This window comes from Marmota marmota, unplaced genomic scaffold (genome assembly GCF_001458135.2).
Source record: "Marmota marmota marmota unplaced genomic scaffold, marMar, whole genome shotgun sequence".
Taxonomy (NCBI): domain Eukaryota; kingdom Metazoa; phylum Chordata; class Mammalia; order Rodentia; family Sciuridae; genus Marmota; species Marmota marmota.
In genome coordinates, this window is record NW_025999968.1 from 35,362,812 (window position 1) to 35,386,864 (window position 24,053).

General features: G+C 33.4%; 1 protein-coding gene across 23 annotated transcripts in view; it reads right to left on the reverse strand.

Annotated features, from left to right (window-relative positions):
- Window positions 1-24,053, reverse strand: part of Robo2 (roundabout guidance receptor 2) — a 1,565,243-nt gene that overhangs the window by 92,807 nt on the left and 1,448,383 nt on the right. For all 23 annotated transcript variants that reach the window (XM_048803919.1, XM_048803918.1, XM_048803916.1 and 20 more), the window contains 3 exons: window positions 11,780-11,904; window positions 7,416-7,587; window positions 3,682-3,887 (listed from right to left, as the gene is read on the reverse strand). In XM_048803919.1, the coding sequence (XP_048659876.1) occupies window positions 3,682-3,887; window positions 7,416-7,587; window positions 11,780-11,904 (503 nt within the window). The remainder of the gene's footprint in view (window positions 1-3,681; window positions 3,888-7,415; window positions 7,588-11,779; window positions 11,905-24,053) is intronic.

The window sequence follows — 24,053 nt, forward strand, 5'->3', positions numbered from 1 at the left end:
CTCTGGAATAAATTAGCAACGAGATAATAGGAGGCCATACTTTCTTTCTTTTCAAAAACATGAAAAAAAAGAAGAAAAATATTTTTTAAGAAGAAAAAAATTTTTTTTGTCTTTTAAGGAGTTCAGTACTCACTTCTATGTTAATTGTAGCAGTGCAGAATCCAGTAAAAGAAAGTTGTGTCATACATAAATCAACAAATACTGACTATGGAGTTAGTGTTGAAAGGGATCATAAAAATAATCTAACAAAATTCAAACATTTTTAAAAACTGACATTTCATTGAGGACTGAAAATGTTTTCATTACTCATTGAAGAATAGCCAACAACATTTAAAAAGAGGTCTCTTTTACAAATCTAAGCCAAAAGATTCTCTCATTATACTTTGAAAATAGCCCCAAGGTCAATAAAAGATAAAGTCCTCACTGTGGTTGAGCCTTGTGGGCTTCCATGGTAAACAACACTCACTTATGTTGGGTTTAGGAGTATAGGAAAAGTGAGACTGGGAAGAGAGGCTCATGAAAAAAGAGAATAAAGCAAGGCAGAAGACATAGATTAAAACTGTGATGAACTTGAACTTAATTGTTGGTGAAATGTGGGAGTTCATAGAATATTACATCTGTCAGGTACAAAATGTAAGTGTATTGATGATTCCAGCTTTCAGAATGGATTCTCAGGTATATCATTAGTGCATGGATGTTACTGCCATTTCACTGTTTTAATTGATTTTAAATGTCATTATGTATTTTAACTTAAGTTTCAAATTGCTCTGGCACGTCATTCTGCGCCATATTATCTCCGTGCAATTGTCTTCTATTACACAGAGGGATGATGGGAATAGCCATTGTAGAATGAGCCATTCTTTCAAATGTGGCTGGGTGCACATTATAGTCATTAGAAATCTTTGCATTTAAGAAGCATCACTCACAAACTAAATATAATGAGCTGAGGTTGGATTTTAATGGGATGTTCATTTGAATATGGACTGTGAAAGAGTAAAAAAAATTGCATTTTATTATAGCTGTTGAACTAAAACGTAGCACTTGTTATTCTGTGCAAATGCTAAAAGAAGAGTATGTAGGTGATGCTTCTTAACTGTAGCTCCTTGTCATTGTGTGGAGATACAACCTGACATTAGCTGTGGTAGGTAGGTTTTAATGAGTACTGGAATATTCTACATCTCAAAAGATACAGATTCAGTTACCAATTAGCTGGACTATGAGAACACTGTATTCATCATGTTATTTTTTTCTCTTGCTTTACATACTGAAAAGGAAATAGTGAGACACAAAAGAACATGACCTATAGAAAACCTTTCTTGATTATGCAAGTGAAACACTGAAAAGCCCATTTGAATCCTCCTGGAAAGAGACTCATTTTACAGAAAAAGAATGATGTGCTTACTTTGGTGTTTATCAAATGCCTGAATATCATTGATAAATCTCACTATTTTATCACCATAATCATCAGCACTTCACTCTCTTTTATTGTTTTAACTTTAAATAATAACTTTTCTGGACAGGAATGCTTCACTTCTCTTCCAACCTTATCCATTCATCTCACTAATTGCTTTAAGAGGTGCATATTCTAGCTCACTCCATCCTACTTTTCTCCTTGTGCAGTTGGCTACAGACAAGCCCCTAGGAGCTGGCATCTTAGAGACTACTCAGAAGCCTGTCAGGGCTCCGAGTTTGACATCATCAAGCACGCACCTTTAACTGCTTCTTTCAAACACTCCTAGGAATCTTGACTCTTGGAGAATACCCTTTAATTCAACAATACAGCAAAAATGCATTAACCTCCATGGCCCTAGGCTGCCTTGGGCCCAGAGAGAGAGGTTAAAGTGTTTACCCAAGGAGAGCTGGCATTAATTTTTTAATAACTTCCATTTTGTTCAAAGAAAGTTAATAACTAATTTACAATCAATGAAAAGACAGATTAAAAAGAGTCTGTATTAATTTATTTTCCTTAACTGAACTTGGCGGTAGTTTTGTTACTTAAGAGCAATAATTAATGCCTATGTCTCAAAATCATATATGTGTTTGTGGTGTGTGTGTGTGTGAGTGTGTGTGTGTGTGTTTATATACACATATACACACAGAATTAAAAATGTACGCATGTATTTGCTAAAAAAGTAGGATCATTCTTCTATTTGGCATGTGTGTGTGTTACAGTGATAAATAACTAGATAAACATATAAGTGTAGATAACATTTCCCATCATATGGGAAGAATCCTTTTCATTTGAAAACATTTATAGTAGAACATTTTTTACTTTCCTCCTTAGCTTCTGAATGTGAAAATTGAGCAACATGGTTTTGCTTGTTTGTTTTTTCTTTATCTTTCATTCCCAATTTCTACCTGGATACCAATTCTACTAACTGTTCTTCCACTGAAAAAAATGAATTGTTTTCAATCAATTTTTCCTCATGCATTATATTATACCCAGTATCTTAATTCTGGCTCTCAATCCCAGTGCTATGAATATATTCTCCAGCTTTAGTGTAACCCTTGCAACATGGGACAAGTAGGGTAGAGTAACTATTCTTGGTTGAATGAGTTGAATATACTGGCAGAGAACAGATATCCCTCATGATGACATTCACCTGGATTTCACAATTTCCATATTCCACCTGAGTAAATTGAAAACCATTGGTTTCAAGGTTTTAAGATATCTTGTTTGTGACTTTCGTACATAGGATTGCAATGCCTATTTTGGTAGGAGATGATCTTCCTTGTTGACATAGAGGAAGGAGGCAGGCATATTGAGAAAGTCCACATAGCAATGTACTAAAGGCAGCCTCCCACCAGCAGCAAGTAAACTGAGGTTGTTAATCCAGTAGACCCAAATAACTCTAGGCTACCAGCAGTCATGGTGATTGGGAGCAAATCTATCCTGTCAATCTTCATATGAGCCCTCATCTCCTCTAACTGGCACCTCCAATTATACCTCTAAAACAAGTGGCCCTATTAAGTCATGGTCATGCTTCTAACTCACATAAGCTGTGAGATATTAATAATTGTTTTACTTCCAATACTGTTACATTGTAACAGATAGTTAAAAAATATTCAGAAGCACACATATTATTTTGAGTTGCTCCTGAAGAAGTACCAACTTGCTAAATTTCCAGGAATGGTTGCATAAATTTCAGTTAAAAGATCACCAACAATTTGTTCTCATCCTGGGGTTTAAATGAAAAACCCCACAGCAACATCCCCTAAAACCTAAGGGTTTCCTCTAACTAGCCAAACCTGCCTTTCTTGCATTCAGTCTAATCCCTTTATTTTTTCTACACAATTTTTTGACCAAGCCAATTTATCTACATCTTGCTATGATATCCCTTTCATCAGTGATAGTAAAATCAGAAGCATCTGTCACTTTTTCAAAGGATTTTATATATTCTACTACTATCCTTAAATCATTAAACTATGATTTATAGTTTCAATGATTACATACATAGCAGATGTGATACAAGAGTAAAAAGATTCTAGGTCTGTTTTGAATTTATGAGTGACATAAGGAAAAGACCCTTGCTCTAATTTCAACTAAGAATTTTCACAGTAAGAAGTAACATGCACAGAAGGCATGCTAAGATGTAAGATTTTAAGTTCACCACAAAATATTTCCCTATAACAGTTCTTATGTTAAGACAAGGACTCAAATGCAAACCAAATATTGCTTACCCGTAAATTCTTAATTTGCAGTGTTCCTTGGTCTTGTATAGATGCTCTTGAATCTCTACCCAGAAAAGTAAATCCCTCCTTTAACCAGCTAATGACTGGAAGAGGATCACCAGTGGCTTTACATTTTAGTAATGCTGTACCATCGACTGCTAGTGTTTGGTTTACTGGGCCTTGTAAGATTATGGGCGGAGGTCTATCTGTCAAAACTGAAGAATAAAGATATATTTAGTATATTTTAACTCCTATGCATTCAGTAGTCTTAAAGTACTGATATTGTAAGTAATGTGAAAACCCAAAGCCAAACATATTACTTAGAACTTACTTTGTGTATTTATTCAATACCCATCATATATATCATATATGTACATATTAATCCAATACATAAGATATATATTTAAAAATCCTCCCAGAAAATAAAAAAAGAGTAGTGGATTTAAATTATTGTTTAGCAACTATGATGAAAAAAATAGTTTCTTTTCTCCAAAAAGTTATTTTTTATTACCAGGTAAATAATTAGAAAAGTAATTTTGCTTGAGGTTCTCAATTCCTTTGTCCATCCATGTTTGTAAACACCAATTTTCATGACTCTGTCTCCATCTGTATGCATCATATTTACACTAGAGTTCACAGATTTCAGTAAGAAATCATTAAAATTACCAGGCCTCTACGAACCACCCATGAAAAAACCAATCAATTTTAATTTAAATTAGAACTTAGGATAATAGGTCCCCTGCAAGTCAAGACACTGTAGACCCCAATGAACCTGAATTTATTATATTGATAATACAAAAAAACTATGATAAACCATAGAACAATTACTTGGTCATACACCAGAATTAGAACTACTTATTTCACTGATTTTTTTTATCACATTCTTCATTTTAGAAACAAATGAAGAAGCTTAAGAGAATGTGGGAGCCCAATATTACAATAATTCTGAGACATCTGACAATAATTTGGCAAATAGAAATTTAGGCTAATGGTTTTACATAAATCGTTTATGAGCCAAAACTAGATCAATGGATTTTTTTTTAATATGGGGAGAAAAATAGGTCTTCAGAGTCTAACTTATTTAGCAAATTATAAATGTTACGTCTTTGCTTCAAATTAAGTTCTTCATAAGAATTCCAGTAATTTCTTTTAATCTGCTTTTATTGTCATATCTCTGAAATCATTAGATGTAGCCAAAGGTCATCTAATTAGTCCCCTCTGCCTTTTTCTTCTTCTTCTTTTTTTAATGCCTAAATGAGTGGTTCATTGTGTTTTGAATGACTTCGATCAATAAGTGAATTGAAAATCTCCTGGCCAGAGGAATTCTCACTTTCAAGGATGTTATGGGTGAAAGATGACCACAAGGTTTCCATGACATTAAGGTCAAAGTTTAAATGAACATTTAGGGTTTCCAGTGATCTGTGAACAACTCCATGGTCTTCTCTAACTATGCATTATAAATCCTCAATAAACCATTCATGTAAGATTATGGTTTGACATTTATAGTCAGCATAAGACAGAAATGCATTTCAGTTCCCAGTCCTTTTAGATTCTATTCATCCCACCCATAGAGTTTTCTTTACAAGAATTTTTTTAACTTTATGAAATAAGGGTAAAGGAAAAAAGTGAATAACCATGAGAAGATCTTTTAGAGGTCTATTTTGAAACTTAAGTATTTGGGAACATCTTAGCTCAATCCATAATCGGTACAATTGTAACTCAACATGACATATTTCATCACTATTAGCAAGAGTATATGAATACTATATGAATGTTTAAATTAAAAATATGCTCAGTAATTGAGTTTAATGTCAAAGATATAACAAAAACATGGGTACAGATGGAATAAGCACTTGTTTCTCTGAATATGATATATATTTTTCATCTTACAATTTCAATTGACTCAAAATTGCCCTAGATCTTATCAAAAAGTACACCTAAAATGAAAATGATGGCTTACATGTGATTAAATCACTAACTAATCTGAAAAACCTAAAGTATGACTAGAAGCTGAAGTCATCAGCCAAGGACACAACTTCATATTTAGAGATAGTTATTCATAATAACTTTGACTTTTTGATTGCTTAAGTAAAAATCAATGTAGGAATTAATATTCAAAAAAGTTGTAACAAAATGCTCAGAACCATCTCAGTCAAACTGAAATTTTAAACTTGATCATGACCTTTTAAATTTTGACCTAGAATAGATATTCTAGCTGTGAGATATGATCAACTAACATAAGTTTTCAATTCATTGTAGCAAAAATAATTCTCAATATCTACCTGTCTCATGAACCCTATCAGTTGAAACCACTACCTCTTCTAATTCACTCATTTTGTTTTCTACATATATGGTCTACTTTTTTCGTAGCAAATTATTCATTTAAGCTCAGTCTCTCTCATGTAAACTGCTACAAGTAGCTAGATTATAGTAGATATTTTAAGCATTATGTTTGAAATATTTTATAGCAATTTAGAGTAAATCTTAGGTTTAGGCCCAGATATCTTGTTTTCCAATATAAATACGTAGAAATTTTTACTGATAGAATATATGAGTACTTTTAAAATATTCATAATTATCTTTCACTCTTTCTAAATACACAAGGAGGTAGAAACCATCAAAGAGGCTTTAAGGAAGCACTGCCTATTTAAGGAAGGATTTCTCATCACTGTTACCCTTGAACCTGACTTCTTCTTTCAGCTCCATGGCCATAAATCTCCAGAGCATCAGCAGGTGCAGACATTAATGACTCAATGTCTTCACAGCCAGTGTTTGTCCTATTTATTCCCATTCCTGACATGGTGCTGAATCAGGCCATACCATGGACAGATATTAAAAAATACTGCCTTTCTATTAATTTTAAATGACCTTTTAATCTACATGTAAATTCAAATTGTATGAAAGCACATTGAAATTTAAGCAGCAGAGAATTAGAGAAACCACAGACGAAAAGTCTTATATCTCAAAAACCAGCATGAGAAGGGAAAACAAACACAAAAAGCTCACCAATATAAGACAGCAATAGAAAGTTTTAAGGCATGGAAGAATAGGGAATAAATTCATGCTCAGAGGCTCAAAAAATAGCTAGAACTTCCTAACTGTCAATTGTGATGAATCTTGGGGAAAGATCAGAACCTTTTCAACTTTCACTCTGAATGTAAGGGTCTCAGTTAAGATTCAAAGTATATACGTGCAAGTAAAAACTAATAATTTTAGCATTCATCAGTGCTTCCAAAAGTATTTAATTAATTTAACTTAGTGAATGTATAATTAAAGGCAGAGGAATGTCATAATGTGATTAGCTAACTAAAAAACTAATTCTCTGTTTCACTGATAATATTAAAGATGATATCTCTTATTCTGCAGTAAAATATAAAATTATTAACATCTTTGAGAAGCAGTCATGTCAACATAAGACTAACTAAAAGTATTCAGATTACATGTGTAAACACAATAATTTTGATGTCATTTCTTTAAAATTACTTTAAATTTAAAATTAAAATTTCTTTAAAATCACTGTTTTTAAGATTAAAACGGGCTGCCTTTGGGAAAATAAATGGCATTAAATGAAATACTGGCAGGTAAATTAAAAACTGTTAAAATGTGTTACTTTACCTAGATTTAAATTTAGAGGATAAACATTGATTTAAACCATTTAACAAATAGAAAACCCCCACATTTAATGTGTATCTTGAAATAAAAATCATATATTTTATGAGACGAATCCAAAAACAATATCGCACCATCGGTAACCTCCAGTTGAGCTTTTGCTAAAATGCTTCCTGCCACAGTCAAGGCCTGGCAGATGTAGTAACCCGCATCTGAGCGCTGAATGTTGGTAATGGTGAGGTCTCCAGTTGGTGACACTGAACATCTACTGTTGGGCTGCTGGGGTTGGTTTGGGAAAAGTAGGTTCTGTAGAAGCAAACACAATCTTATCAATATTTTTTTTAGCATTTACAAGGAAAATTGCATTAACAACAAATATTTTAGTTATGAAAAATATGATTGGTAAAAAGATGTATAGATTTAAACAAAAAAGTTTCCAAAATAATTATAGGTCTGGTAGTGGGGAAACTAACTGGGAAAGTTTCCAATCATGGTGTATGCTCTATGACCTCAACATACTTCAGTTGAAGGAATAATCACCCACATTTTTAAAGAGCTGGATCTGTCTTTAATTTTTAAGTTTTGATTGGCATATAATGCTTGTACATTTTAATGGGCTACAGTATAAAAATTCAACACATACATACAGCATGTAATGATAAAATCAGGGTAACATTAAGGTTTCTTGATCTCAGCCATTTACTCTCTCTAAAATAAGTTTTCCTCATCTATAAAATGGGCAGCATAATTCTCATATGATTTAACTCCTACGCAAGGTAAGGATCGAGAGAGTAACAATAAATGTGTAGGTGTTTTTTAAACTTACAAGAAACAAAGAATGTAAAATATAATTGCAATTGTTACTGATAATTTTGAATATTTTAGGACAACAAATTCAATTTTAACATTTTTCAAAATGTGTGTGTCTTTGACTGACAGAAAAAGCTGAGTGTATTGCTATAATGCACTGCAAATCATGACAACATCCCAAAGAGCTATAGACAAATCCTAATCTAAGCATGATAAAATCAATAGCTGAAAATAAAAGGATGTAGAATAATTATGGAAGTTAGAATGTTCTACCAAACAATTTTGAAGTATTATTTTTAAAAACATTTTACTATATATCACAAAAAAGCCTATCATATATCTCATATAGCCTAATCATAAATGTTGAAAGTTTTTATATGAGTGCAGTAACATCAATTTAGATGACCTATGTCACTTTACTGTTGTTCAATTAAGAAAAACATTTGGATATAATAAATCATATTGAGGTATGTTTCCAAGTTGGATTATAAATAAGAACATATCAATTTTTATGTTCTATTTACTTACAAAAAAGAACATTATAACCCTCGGGGATCTGTTTCTCAATGTAGTAATTAATTTTCCAGGTTTGTAATTAAACAGTTTCAATAAGTTGCAATCAGGAGGTAATAACATTCAATTAAAGGCACAAGACACATTGTCACCTTAAAATGTTTTTACCCTTGAAGTACTACCAATGGAAGAGGATAAAATAGGGTATTAACACTTTTCAATTACGCTAAATGACTTTAATCCTGCAAATGATGTCCTACTTTAATTAGAAGCTCTTCTCTTTATTGCAACATGATGGATGTCCACTTTATTAGATTCAAGTGTGACACTATAAGCCCACTTTACATAAACATTACCATGTTATTAAACTCCTAAAAGAAGAGATGTTTGTTAGCCTGTCAGGGATATGATTTCAAAAAAACTGTTTCCCTCTCCTAAAATTTGTATTACTATCTAAGTCTAGATATTTTCATGCATATGAAACATAATTTGAGAACAAATTAAATCTCATGTGGAATCCAAATATATTACAGAAATAAACCATCCAAAAGAGAAGGGTCTAAATTTAAAGGCACTTGAAAATGATACAATAACTCAAAATGTGCACTTTCTTACAATTAGCCATTTGAATACTAATTTACATAGCACCAATCCATCAGATGGGCTAATTCTCTCTGGGATCTTTTCCTCTACGATGTAATATCAGTCCACCTTCTAAATGATCCATTGACATGGAAAATGGCATTTGATTGAGGTTAACCCATCATCTTTATTCCCTGCTTGTATGACATGGCCAAAAGAAAATGGATTATAAGCAAAACCAAGGAACTCCATAGAGCTCTGCTTGCCTTGAAGTGTCTGAGAATCCTATTAGTACTAATTGGCATTATCAGCACATATTGAGGAATATGGACCATTAAGTCCAAGCACTTCACTCTTTCTACTGATGGATAGTCATAGATCACCATAGAAATTGGATACTAGAGACAGTAAGACCAATTTATTTTTCCTAATATCCTAATTCATGATTTGAAAATTTACAGTTTGCTCAAGCACTTCTCTTTACTCTCTCTCCCTCTGTGCTTCCCTCCCTCCTCCCAATCTCTAGATCCCTGATGGGAGCAGATTGGTAAGAAGAAGGTAACTAGACCTATGATAATAAACAAGCCAAAGAAGCTAAGTAGAAATTTTGTGGCATCCTTAGCTATAGTATATATGGATTTACATGCTACTTTGTCAAATAGGAAAAGGAATACTATAATGCTTTTGATAACTATTTTCATAACCATTAAAAACAATGTTTAATACCATATGTGAATTAGACTACAGGAAAAAAAAACGTTTTGTATCTAACTTGGAGCTATTTTGAGGGATATTATGTACACATGAAATAATCTTACAAAAATAAATCATATATATATATATATATATATATATATATATATATATATATCAGGAAACATTATGAGATTTCACTCAAAACATGACTTAAAGTATGAATTTGCAATAATCAAATTGCTTTACATCATTATGTTTGCTATCAGTGGCAAAATAGCAATTTGTGTTATCTTCATAACATGTAAATTCCTTTTACATTTACACTTATTCATGAAATCTTCATAACTCATGGGAGGTAAGATGTATAGCCCCAAATTTCAGATTAGTATAAAAACTAGCTTTAGTAAAGTTAAATAGCACTTACAAATACTGTGCAACAAAAAAGGAGAAAAATGGCTTTAAGGCCTCTCCTTTAAAGGTTGTGAGTGTGTATGCATGTGTGTGTTTAACTATCATATCATGTTTTTTCATACTCCTGGAATGTTTGGGATAAATTCACGTGAGAGAAACTAAAAAGAATAGTCAAGGAAATCTACAAAGAGAAATACATTTTATAGCTGTTAAATGATTTAAAAAAATTGGGAGTTGAAGTCTGATAATTCTGATGTGGGATAAGGCAGTGGGCATGACTCTCCTTTCTTCATTGCCTTTACATCCCTGACTCAGAAGGGAAGTGACAAGGAGTGTTGAGAAAGTAAGAATGACCAGGTGTCCATTCAGAGATTAAAACTGCTAGTTTGGGGGTGGTTCAGGAATTGCAGAGGAACCCCTGAAATTAGAAAGCATGGCTGAGCAGGGCTTCCTAGAGGCTCTCCAGAAAGACAGACATATTTGAGTTCTAATCAATAGGTTCTCTTAATGTAGCTAAAAACATTCCCTATCGCTGGCAAAGTTTTCAGATTTCCTATGACTTATAATAATATTTTCAATTAATCCCTGAGAAATTTTTTCAGAACCTGGACTAGTATCAGAATGTGCTGGGGAAGAGTACCACAAGAACTACATTTCTTGTCTGGATGGTTTTAGAGAATCTAGCACAAAATAATTCAAGATCTCTCAGGAATGCACAAATTTTTATGCAAAGATCACAATTTCAGATCTAATTTAAGCTGAAAGTTCCATTCATTGCCTCAGAAGGTATAGGCTAAACACTCTCTGAATTTGGACCAAGTGCTAAATTATAAAAGTAATGTATCCAGTTGGCTTTGGGAGAGACATTGAGAGGCCATCATGTCCAGAAAGAGCAAAGCAAAGACAAGGCAGGTATTGGCTCTTTGTGTTATATATTATTTCTGTTTAACCCTACTGTGAAGAAATTCAGAAGGGAAAATGAAAGAAAATATTTCTTCAACTCTTAAGTGGAAACAGGGTTAAATTAATAATTTTTTAAAGTCATTTATATTTTCTATCTAGGAGTGGAGCGATATTGGATCTATGCCAATAAATGCTAGAAATATTTTTTGATCATCTTCCATGAGTGAGGAACTATTCTCAGCTCATTGTATGTCCCAACTCACTTACACAGACTAATCCTGTGCAAGAAAGCAAAATCACCTTAACCTGCAGAGATTTAAATATTTACAGAGGTTTGGTTGGATTTTTAAAATAAGGTTGCTACACTCTGTTTCTTGCAAAATGCAGGATTTTTAAAGATTACCACTAGCAAATAAAAAGTGCTAGAACATCTGTCTTTCACTTATTTTAGAATCATTTGCCTTTCTTTTAGCAATAAAATAAGTTCAGCATCTGATAGCAATGGAGGCAAGGCAAGCTTCAGGGAGTACCAAAGTCAGCAAAGTTCAGAGACTTCAGAAAAGCAGTCAAGCCTCACACTCACCTGGCTGCCTTCTTTCTGCCAAAACACAGCTGGCTGGGGGTTTCCTTTAGTTTCACAGGGAAATGTTGCAGTTCGACCTTGAGCAACAATCTGATCTCTTGGCCTAACCACAAACTGTGGAGGAGCTATAATTTAAAAGGAAAGAAAATGTGTAAATATCAACCATTGTCAAAGAAAAAGATATAAAAGAGAAAATCTGGCTCTGGGTGGATTGCTCAGTGCCAAAGAGGCTACATTTTTTTTTTTTTTACCTACTTGTATGCATTTCTTAAAACACTAAGGGATTGGGGAAATAATGTGAGAAAACTTATTAGCAGATCTATTTTAAATATTGTCCATTATATTATATCCCTGTGTCCCACCTACTTATATGGGAAAATAGATCCCTTATGATTCTAACATTTTTTAGAAAAATGATTTGGTTATGTTTTTTAATAAGAAAAACATGGAAAGGAATCACTCCTTTACACAATTATCTCCTCCTTTAAAATCCATCTCCTGGTACACACTCATTTTATTATAATATTTGTAAGATATTGAATGAGGCAATGGGATGTCAGAAGGCATAAAATATGATCCATATTATTAAAATTCTTATATTCTGGAATTCAAGATTTGAAGATTAAAGACATTGAATTATTTAAGGGATGTAAGTTACATATTTGAAATAACAAACAATATAAATAAATGTATCATATTAGTTTATTCTATTTAATTAATTTCATTTGGACAGACAGGCAATAGTCAGGCAATTCTTATGTTTTCTTACTTGGCAGTAAAGTCACACAGGGTAAAGCTTTATATGATAGTTGTCAAGGAACTCAAAGTTGAATAGAGACATTTTTTTAAAACATGATGATTTTGATAACAGTAAACACAAAACCTATACATCTAAGACAATGGTAAGTGCAGTGGTAGAGGTCCTCTTGGAGCTCTGAGGGGAACTCTTCAGTTATGGTGTCCACAGTCAGTGTGACCAGACTTCAGGAGGGAGGGATCCCTTTGTGCTTGAGTGGCTGTGAAAGGCTGTGTGTGGGAAAGGGAAGTTGTGGGAACTCTGGGGCAAGGGATGCATTTGGATAAGGGATTGATGAACACATTCCAAGCATAGGCGTCTTCCGGGCAAAGTAGAAGCAGCAAGAACATCTCCAGCCTAACAGTGTACGATCTGGCAGGAAAGGGAGGTCGGAGATATATAAATATCATGGCAACAACGGAAGACTTTAGAAGCCATACTCACTTTATTCTGTCTCTTTCTGAGTGGGGTAGTGATGATAAAAGTGGTTTGGGAAGCTTTAACCCTTCAATGAACTTAGATTGGATGAGGAAGAATGAATGGGGTGAGTGACATTTAGTCACTAAAGCATGGAGTCTGGCTAACAAGCTAATAAAATGATATTGTGAAGATAATAAGAAAAACAAATGAGTAACTCTAACAGTAAAGAAAAGAGAGGGATGAGGGGCTGGGTACAGTGATTCACGCCTGTAATCCCATGACTCAAGATGCTGAGGCACAAGTATCGAAAGTTCAAGACCACTCTGGGCAACTTAATTAGACCCTGTTTTAAAATAAAATTAAAAAACAGGGCTGGGGATGTATCTCAGGGATAGAGCACCTCAGGGTTTAATCTATCTATCTATATCTATATCTATAGATAGATAGATAGATAGATAGATAGATAGATAGATATAATACAAAAAGAAAGAAAGAAAGAGGGCAGGGATGGGGTAAAAATGCTAAGACAGAACAATTTAGATTGGAACCTAATGATAAAGAGAGACAAGGGAGAAAAAAGAAGAGAAAGTATAGCTAGAAATTTTCCCAAGGACATCTTCAGAACCAAACCCATATCAGTTGTAAACACCATGTGTATTCCATGACTTTTCTGATCATCTGTTTATATTTTAACTAGTTGCTTATGCTAGAAAACTAAGACCAAGCAAACACTTTCAAATCAGTTTCAAATTCTAAGTTTTAGAATCTGGTATACATCAGCTAAAAGGTGAGCTCTAAAGAACTCTGACAATCAGCAACATCCAATAAAAGACTTCACCTGGATTTCTTTCACGTTTTTCAAGTGCATAAGTGCAAATCCAAGAACAGAATAAATACCTGGTGCCCCAAACCTAAAACCAATCATTCATCCTAACAAAAATGCTATCACTGTGAAAGCAGCGGTATTTTTCTCAAAAAGAATTCAGTGAGATTTGTATTGACTTATTTTTTTTTAGGTGTTCTATTTTCCTGGCTCCTACTTCAAGATATCCAACACATACCCCAAGGACAGAAGGGATAAATCTACTAAGTGAAATTCTTTTCTATAACTAAAGATAACGGAAGACTCATTCTAACAGTACAGAGAACCTGGATTTATGGCTCTATTTGGACAGAGTGTGGTTTATGTTGCCTGGCATGCTCAGAAGATTACAGGCCTCTCACAATCTACTTGTTATTTCTACACACTTCTCCTGAATCAGCAGATACATTGATTTTTGTTCCATGTTTGCTAATAGAAATGATAGTTTAAATGAATGTTACAAAATTACTTTAGGAAAAACTTTTAAAGTATAGCAGTATTCATTTTTCAGCAGAAATGTGAAACCACTGGATATTTTTGCCACAGAAGATTAAAGGTTGGTCTTCATCATATGTAATATGGTATGGGATTTTTCTAGAAAAAATGTTATGAAATATTTAAGAATCAGTGTATAGTTGTATGAAATCCTATGAAAGAAAAGTAATAATGCCAATGTGGACATTAGCTTTTTGAGAAGTATTGAGGAATTTAGCTTGTATGTCATCTTCAAAAATTAAAAACCCAATTCAGTCAAAATCAGTTATTTGACACTCTTTAATAAAAGTTGCCTATTCAGCTTATTAGTTCATTTGCACAGCTTTGGGTGAGAAAGAATTTAAATTGGCCTATATAACTAGTTAGTGAGACCTGAGAACCTGGGTACTTACACAATCCTCCTTTATATATATATTTTTTAAAAAAAGCAATAACAGATTGAAATCATCAAATGAAACATAAATGGAAGCAATGAAAACATAGTTTTAAGCATTTTATTCTCTGTCATCTACCTATGTCAGTAAAAGCACTATCTGTAATTTAGATATAGCTATAGACTTCCTTGAATTTGATACTTAAATGTTTGAAAATGTGTTTTAGATGAGTGTTTTTGTAAAACATTTTTGAAATCCTCATCCTATAGTTTTATCACAGCTGCTAAAATATAGTCCCCCCCCCCCAAAAAAAAAGGATTCAGAATTGACCATATCTATGCATACATTTTCCTGAGAAGCTAGAGTTCATCCATTTATTCATTCAAAATGTACTGATTGAATACAAATTCTAAGACATTCTGCTTGGTTCAGGGCATGGGAAGCCAAATATTACATGGCACTTGAGTGGGGGTGTAGCTCACTGTTAGAGCTCTTATGTAGCATGCACAGGCTCTGGATTCCATCTCCAGTACAGCCAAAATAAAAGAAAGAGAGAGAGAGAGAGAGAGAGAGAGAGAGAGAGAGAGGTATTGGGAGGTGCTCTCGTCCTACTTGTCCTATGGCAGAGATTTCTCAGGGAACAACACATCATGACACGATCTGTACAATAATAGAAAATGCAAGAGATGGCTATATTTGAGCTGTTATTTGAAGCACAGGTAAGAGATCACTAGATGAAGAGAATTAAGGTCACAGAACAAAGGCACCGAACATAAGGCAAAGACCTGTGGAACTGGATTTGGTACAGGAAGATAAAGAGTTTTGAAAGTAGAAGAAACCTGGTGTACAGAGCTGATATAGATAAGATCAGATAATTTATACAAAGGAGTTTAAAATTGTGTCCTGAAAGCTATTAAGATCTTTTCAAAGATGATTTTGCAAAATAGATATCAGATACATGGTTTTAAAAAGAATGCTCTGGAAGCAATGTAGATGGTGATTGGAGATGATGATTAGAAAGACAGAGACAAAGGCTGGAACACCTTGGCAAGTTGGGACAAAAAATCCAGTGAGAATTGCTATGAGTAGCACCTAAAGAAAACATTTCATCAGAACTCCTACACAAAAATGAAGTGCTGTAATATCACAACATAATATTTATCACTCATGATATCATTTTGAAAGACCAGGAAATCATAATTTCTTGAACTTTTTTCCAGTTTTATATTTTTTAAAGACCACTAACCAAAAGCCATCAATCCTAAAAACTCTCCTTTCCCTGTGTTATCTATTTATATTATACTTTTATTCTAAGTTATTATAAATATGCTCTATTTCTAATGTATGCAATTATTTCATGTCAATAGCCTCATGGGTCTCAATAGAACCAGAACTGTTAGGTGTAAATTTTTTTTTAAAGAAAACTAAAAATGTTGAATCATTTAGCAAAACAATCTAAAAAGCTTTTGAGTCTCTGAAAATATATGTCCTTTTGTCACCCAAAGTCAGGCCAACAAATAAAATTGCAACTATCAGTTTTACTTTTGTAGATTCTCTTTCTCTGCCCAAGATCTATATTGCAATCTTCTGTGAAGGCATATCAGCTCAAGGAATTTATTTTTGAGGTTTTAAAATGAAAAACAGCATCAATTATTCTTCTGATGACACTCCACAGTTTCCGCATCTCTGCCAGGTGGCAGTGAGAATGGTTTGAAAAGAGAGTACTTGGCTGATGGCACCAAAGGGAGGGAGTAGACAGGGATGGCGTTTTATCAACACAGCATGATAGTGGGAAGTGTGCTATACATAAAAGGGATTTTATACAATGGTTCTCATTAAATATGAAAAAAAACACAATTAGGTCCTCAAGATGACAATTCAAAACATAATTTAAACCCAATGCGAATTAAGGATATCGAGTTATAAACTCCAAAAGAATATGCTAGTTATAAAAATGGCAATTCTCTGATGTTTGTTAAGACAGACGACTATGAAATACATATTTATGTCCTCTCTAAAACCTGAAAACATTAGACAAATTTCTTGTAACTATGCTGCAATAACCTACTTGCTTACTATGTCAAGTGATTATACCTTATTGCTTTAGCTATAAGAAGAAATGAGATGGAGCAGAGTGATGCAGTTCAGTATTTAATCAACACATACACATTAAAAAACAATATCTCTATGAGAAAAGTATGTTGTGTGATTTCCAGAGAAGTAGACCCAATCTATAAAAAGGTCAATTAAGATTAGAAGTCTAGGCCAGTTCACTTGAAACTGTGTTTTGAGAATTTAAATACAATGCACAGCAAATTAGATTTGATTTCTGCGAAATTATGCTTTGATACTGAATTCAGTCCAAGCTGGCTTCAATCAAAGTCACGCGACAGCTCTGTTATGCTAATACTTGCTGGTGAGAGTGAGTGGGTGATATGGAAATCAGATGGCTGAACAGGAGTAGGAAGCATAGGCCATGCATGAGGTGGGCTTTGAGATGAGGGGAGGGGGACCTTAAAGGTTAATCACATCATGTTCAAGTTGTTTCTACAGGAAAATATGACTTTGTATGGCAGGCATTAACATGGAGATAGTCATGCAGCAGTTAGGTACATTAATATGTGATACAGGGCGGTTACAGGCACACTCAGCTGCTCCCTTTCTTTGGGTGTAATTTCATGCCTGAATGAATAAACTTTTGATTCAATAGTAATAAACATTTTGAACTTCCTGACAAATTGGAGTAGAAAACATTTTTTGCTATTTAATATAATTTACTTATTAAATGCTAATATATTCTGCAAACATTTAAAAAGCAATGTCTTTGATCATTTGCTTGAGTCAAAGACTTGCTCAGTCACAAACTGTGCAATACAATGACAATAATTAACATTAATTGAGTGCTTATTAAGTGCTAGGGACTATGTTAAACCATCTACAGGCATTATAGGCATTATTTCATTTAAAATTTGAAAACCTTATGTCTTAATGATTACCATTATGATATAAAGGCCAGTAAACTGAACTTTATAAAGGGTACACAATTTTTTTAAGGTTAAAGTCTTAGACTGGAAGATAAGTTTACTTTACGTTCATTTCAATGCTGTAGTTGGACCTATTAAACACTGAACTGCTAGTTTAATTTGTTTTACTTCAAATTATAATCTGTTTAACTGAGAATTTTTCATGTCTAGTATCAAATAATTGAGTAAGAACTTTAGGCTACAATTTCCAATAAGGTATAATATTTAAAAAATCATAATATATTTTTCTTGAATGGCTGTTTTTATTATTTAAAGGGGCATAAAACCCATAATCTTTTTCTTCCTTTACTAACTCTAAGTACAGCCTTTCTTAAGTACACTTTCTTTCAAATCACTCTTGATTCAAAACCCTACAGTGCTTTTCATTACATGGCAATAAAAACCTACAATGCATATCATTTCAAGGCTTGCAAATCATTCTCTCCCAAGATTTTATCATCCTGACAGTCATTTGTCCCCAGACTACTTCCAGAATTTCAGTAGACCAGTCTTCTCTCCATCACTCACATATTTATTGGCTTTTCTTGTGCTTAACCAATCTTGATATCTATTATCTTTTGATTCACCTTGTCAACAAGGATTAACCTGAACACACCCTGACCTTGTACTTGCCCTGTGTTCCTTCCAATTTCAGGTACATGCCCTTGCTTGCATTGTCTCTCTCTTTTTTTCTCTATTTTCCCCCATTTACATATCTTACTCAGATCAGTAGTACATTCTTATTGGTGTGAAGTGTTGTTTACCCCTTGCACTGAAATGTTGACTTTATTTGGCCTAGAAAAGCTCCTAAGAGTGAACTTGAATTTCTAAGTAAAGGGCACGGATTAGGAAATTTTAAAAAATGGATCTATAGCAAATATTCAATATTTTTTCCATCTCATTGCACTCAAAGCTTCTGACATTTTTTCACCAATACTATTGGTAATAATTTGGATGGAGGGAAATGACAGAAAATGTTGGAAAAAAATTTCTAACCAATTTGAACATGACTATATAACTATAAATAAGTAGCTACCATCCCAGAGGAACAAAAGTATATAGACAAAAATAGGCATTTTATAGCAATCAGACCTAGAAGTCCTGACAAAATGTTAGTAGGCTTGCCTTTACCAACAAGAAACAGGCAGAAGTCATTTCATTACAATGCAGTGTACTCTAGGAATAAGAGATAAATGTTTATTCAATCTAAAAACAGAAGAGTTTGACTTCTAATTGATAAGTGATTGTTTTGAACTTATTTAATTTAATTTATTTTTTACTATTTAATATTCACTTGAGTCCATATCATTTCTTTTAATATTGGAAATGCATACATAATGTCATAAAATATTTGATTTGAAGCATATTAATACATAATTCATCTCAGAGGAAAGAATGCATTTATAATGGAAAATATAAATTAGGAATATAGGATTTAAGATAATCACTTTTATAAAGCCCATTTAATCACATTTTATTCATTTGTCACTATTTCCAAGGAATATAAATGATCAAATTGCTAAGTTACTTACTTTTCCAATTAACTGTTTTTCTTATTGAGTCCACAGCAATAACTCTTCTAGATGAGTAAATGGTTTCTTTTCTAATGAGTAATTGTAGCTAATATTAAAATTCTTATTACATGCTAAAAATACCAATATCTATACCTTTTCTTTTGACAATAATATAATTTGTATAAATATAAACAGATATGTATTTTTTTCTGACATCTTTTTTTTTTTTTTGCGGGGAGGGATGATACCAGGGATTGAACTCAGGGGCACTCAACCACTTAGCCACATCCCCAGCCTAATTTTGTATTTTATTAGAAACAGGGTCTCACTGAGTTCCTTAATGCCTCACTGTTGCTAATGATGGCTTTGAACTTGCAGTCCTCCTGTCTCAGCTTCCAGAACTGTTAGGGTCTATAAACAAGTCTGGATGGCGCCTGGCATTTTGCCAGAGGGATTGGTTTGTGAAGTAACCCCAGTGAGCCATTAAGTGTGGAGATTCCTTATTGGTTGACTGCTGTATCTAGTATATGTTAATTAAGATAAGCTGTGTGTAATGTATATATACCCCTCCTGTCCTACAATAAAAGGCTCCCACTCCTGCTGTATCAATCTACACAAGTTGCTCCCATCACCCCCCCCCAACCCTGGTTATTTTGCTGCAGCCGGACTGCGGCACAGAACCATGCCTGGCCCATCCCCCATACACACACTTTTCTGCTATCAAAATGAAGATGGAAAAGTACTCTATAGTTTACTAGTTTCAGAAATTTGAAAAAGTAAAGTAAATGGTTAAAGAGAATAGAATGATCACAATGAATGAGAGTCTTAGATTCTTCATATATTCAGACTTCACATCCTGCTCTTCACCTATCAGAGGTCACATACACACATAGGAGCATCCATTTCTTGCGTGAATAATGATGCTGCTGTCATTTGGTATTACTCTGTGCATTTCTTATTTCCTCCTATGGAATTTGTTGACTTTGGGAAGACTACAATTTTGGAGGGTTCATATAATACTTGAAACCCCAAAACCACTCTCAATTATTCCAAACCCGATGACCAAAGTAGGCAATGAAGTGAGCCAGTTATTACCTAGTGTGATCACAAAATAATTAAAGTGGACTTCTTAATTGCATTGTAGAGCAACTATAAAAGCAATTCTAAGAGAAGCTAAAGGAAGGAAAGAGGGAGAAAGGGAAAGGCTAGAGGGAAAAAGGAAGGAAGGATAGAATTTGATTCTTTTTTATTGATTAAACAGTTAAGAGGAAGGGTAAGAGGTTGTTCTTCACAGAGAGAAAAACACATGTTTTATGTTAGAAATATAATTCTTCCAATGGCACCAAGGGTCCATTAACCTCACCTCCTTCTTTGTCACCACTGGCAATCTAGATCATTCTACATTTTTAGTCAGCTTGTTAAACAAAAGGATCATATTAGTGAAACTTTGTATTTTTCCATATTAATTGTCTTTACTTGTTTTACAAAGCCTTCTATAATCCTATGATGTTATTAAATATTTCTACATTGCAATATTTTTTCCATCTCATTATACTCAAAGCTTCTGACACTTTTCCACCAGTGATACTGTTGGTCATAATTAGTGTAAGTAGTATACTTACTTCATCATATAACTCAGGCATGTTTATAGAAATTTTAAGCTTTATTATATTTTGCATTAATAAAGTAGATTTAATTTCGATTGTAGGTAAGTACAGGAACTCATACTTGATTCAACATACAAGTTGCATAGAACATCTGAACTATAAAAAAAGAAAACTATACATTGAAAACTTTCTAGAAATATCTATAAACATTTTAAGAAATTTTGAACTTCTAAGTACCACTTCCCCGTATTTTCTGTTTTTTATCAGAATTATTATTATTTTTTTACTCTTTAGGGAACTCTTGATTTGTAAGTGAAATACTATTAATTTTAGAACTAATTGTTTATCAAGACAATATTCACATAATTCAGAAAAGAACAATCATATTTTTGACCAGCAAATGGAGAATATTTAAAAAGTTTGTTAAAAAAAATTAAGGTCCTATGCTGCTAAACTGGGGAAATAAGATTTCTTATATTGGGGGTAGAAGGGGTCATAACTGTGCAAGTGAGGATGAGAAAACTATAGCCTAAAAAATGGCTCTTCAAGTAAATGGTGAGACAAGACATCCACTTTCAGTCACTTAACCTGTCAACTTGCCAGAACTGTCACATCAGCATTCCAGGAAAACCAGGAAGGCTGATCACATCCCATTATCTCATTTTTTAAAGAAAGATTGCATGAAGATGCCAATCAGAAAAAGGAAAAAGGAAAAATTTTTTGCAACCCAGGAACCAATGTACTGATGCTGAAGGGTTGCTTAGTTAACGGAATTTTAATATACAACTGCAATGTTTCTTAATAATATTAATTACACGCTTAGTAAGGCACCATCCTAACTCATTAGTGCCTTCTTTTTGTTGTATTTTATCTTCTACTAGCAGAATGAGGAATATGTGATTGGCCTGTTACCATTAATGTTGCTTAATCTTTTTATGGCACTATTTAAAGCTGCTTGAATAAACATTTTCTCTGCAAGTATTACCTATGTATGCATATGTGTATATCAATTAACTGTGCCAACATTTGGCATGCCCCTACCACATGTAAGTGTTATGCTAGAGCTAGAAGCAGCAGAAAGATTAATACAACAACATATTTGCAGATAAAGAACGAATCATTTTGTAGGATAGAAGAAAATAGCATCATCAATAAATCTTGGAAGCAATATTTGCCAGATAGCCTAATGTGCATTCAGATATATTTTAACTCAAAATTTAATTTAATTTGCTAGTTTATATATTTTTAATGAATATAATTATGTACTAGTCTCTTGAGTAATCTTTAATATGTTTAAGTAAGTAGTGCAGTAATTTAAATGCCATGCATGTAAGACTTAGGTGTAATACATATCACAATATATTTTATAGGATATGAAAACATACATATCATAGTGTTTCTTTCGGTCTACAAATTACAATAACGTATAAAAATGAAAATTTTGACCTTTTTTAAAGGCATGACTCAGATGTTCATGTGTTTTATTCTGTCTATATCCAGTGAAATCACTTAATTCTCATCTCATTGGACAGTTTCAGGCCACAGAATTTGCATTATTACAATATTCAAAACTTACAGTACTTTAGGTACCAAGTTAAAATATTTAGTTTCTATTTTAATCCTATGTGGAGAGATTCTAAAATTAATGAGATTTAAACTTTTTGATGTTTGGTTTAAGATAATGTAGTCAATATTTTTTGCTCTATTTTCCTCTAGTTATTATAAGAAAATAAATAAATAATATGGAAAAGCTTCTGTAAGCCAAAACAACAAACTGTATGGTATCCCTGCCAAACAGGTTCAAGTCCGGAAGAGAAAGAGGAAGCAAGGTGAACATCAGCATAACCAGCCACCATTCTCTATCACTAGTCATGTCACTATAATTTCCTGTCACATTGCAAAAGTTAGTCATTTGATCCTTTAATCATGATTTTGAAAATAAGAGACATGACTACATAGAAAAGCAGCTAAAATTTAGAAGAAAGGAAGGTGAACTTAAAGAAAGAAAAAGCCAAGCATCCTGTGGTGGGCAGAATTCTAAGGTGACCCACATGACTTCCGCTTGCTGGAGTTACTCTCATGATCATGTTATGTTACAAAAGAGATTCTGAAGATATAACTGAGAGTACAAATCAGTTGACCTGAAAACAGAAAGATGAGTCAGTTGGGCCTAACTTAATCCTATGAGATTTTTAAATAAGTAGATTTTCTCTAGTACCAAAAGGGAAGCAATATAAAATTAACACATAGGAATTCAAGAAACCATTGCCAACTTTGAAGGCCCTGTAAGCCATTTAGGAAGGCTGAAGAGTGACCTCTCAAAACTGTGGGTGACACTGAGTTGCAGCCAAGGAATTGGGGACTTCAGTCTACAACTGAAAGGAACTTAAGTCTGCCATCAACACAAACAAAATTTGAAGTGCTTTCTTTCGGAGAATTTCCAGAGAAGAGGTTAACTTGGTATATATTTTGATTTTCACCTGTTGAGACCCTAAGCAGAATCCCCCCCCCCCTTTTACTTGTCTGTTCTTTGTATCTATGGAATTTTGACTTAATTAATGGATGTTGTTTTTAATAGCTCAGTTTGTGGCAATTTTCTCTCAGTAATAGAAACTACCATGCCTGAAAGCCATCTTCATTACGAAGAAAGGAATATAAAGGGAAGATGAGGAGGTAGTTTCATGTGGGAAAGCAGACAGCTCGAAACCTAACAAAGGTTATTGTTTATCAGCAGAGTCAGTAAAACACTAAGAAGAAATTGATTTTATTTTTTTTTCATAAAGGAACCAATCTAGATGCTCTTCAATAGATGAATGGATAAAGAAACTGTGGTATATGTACACAATGGAATATTACTATAAAAGAAATTTTGTGGCATTTGAAAATAAAAGAAAATAATTATGGCATTTGCAGATAAATGGATGGAGTTGTAGAATATCATGCTAAGCGAAGTAAGCCAATCCCCCCAAACCAAAGGCCAAATGTTCTCTTTGATAAGTGGATGCTAATCCATAATGGCGAGCAGGGCATGGGATGCATGGAGGAACTCTGGATTGGGCAAAGGCAGGGAGGAGAGAGGAGGGAGCATGAAGATTTGAAGAAATGATGGAGTGAGACAAACATCATTATACTAGGTCATGATTGCATCAATGGTGTGACCCTAATTCATGTACAACCAGAGAA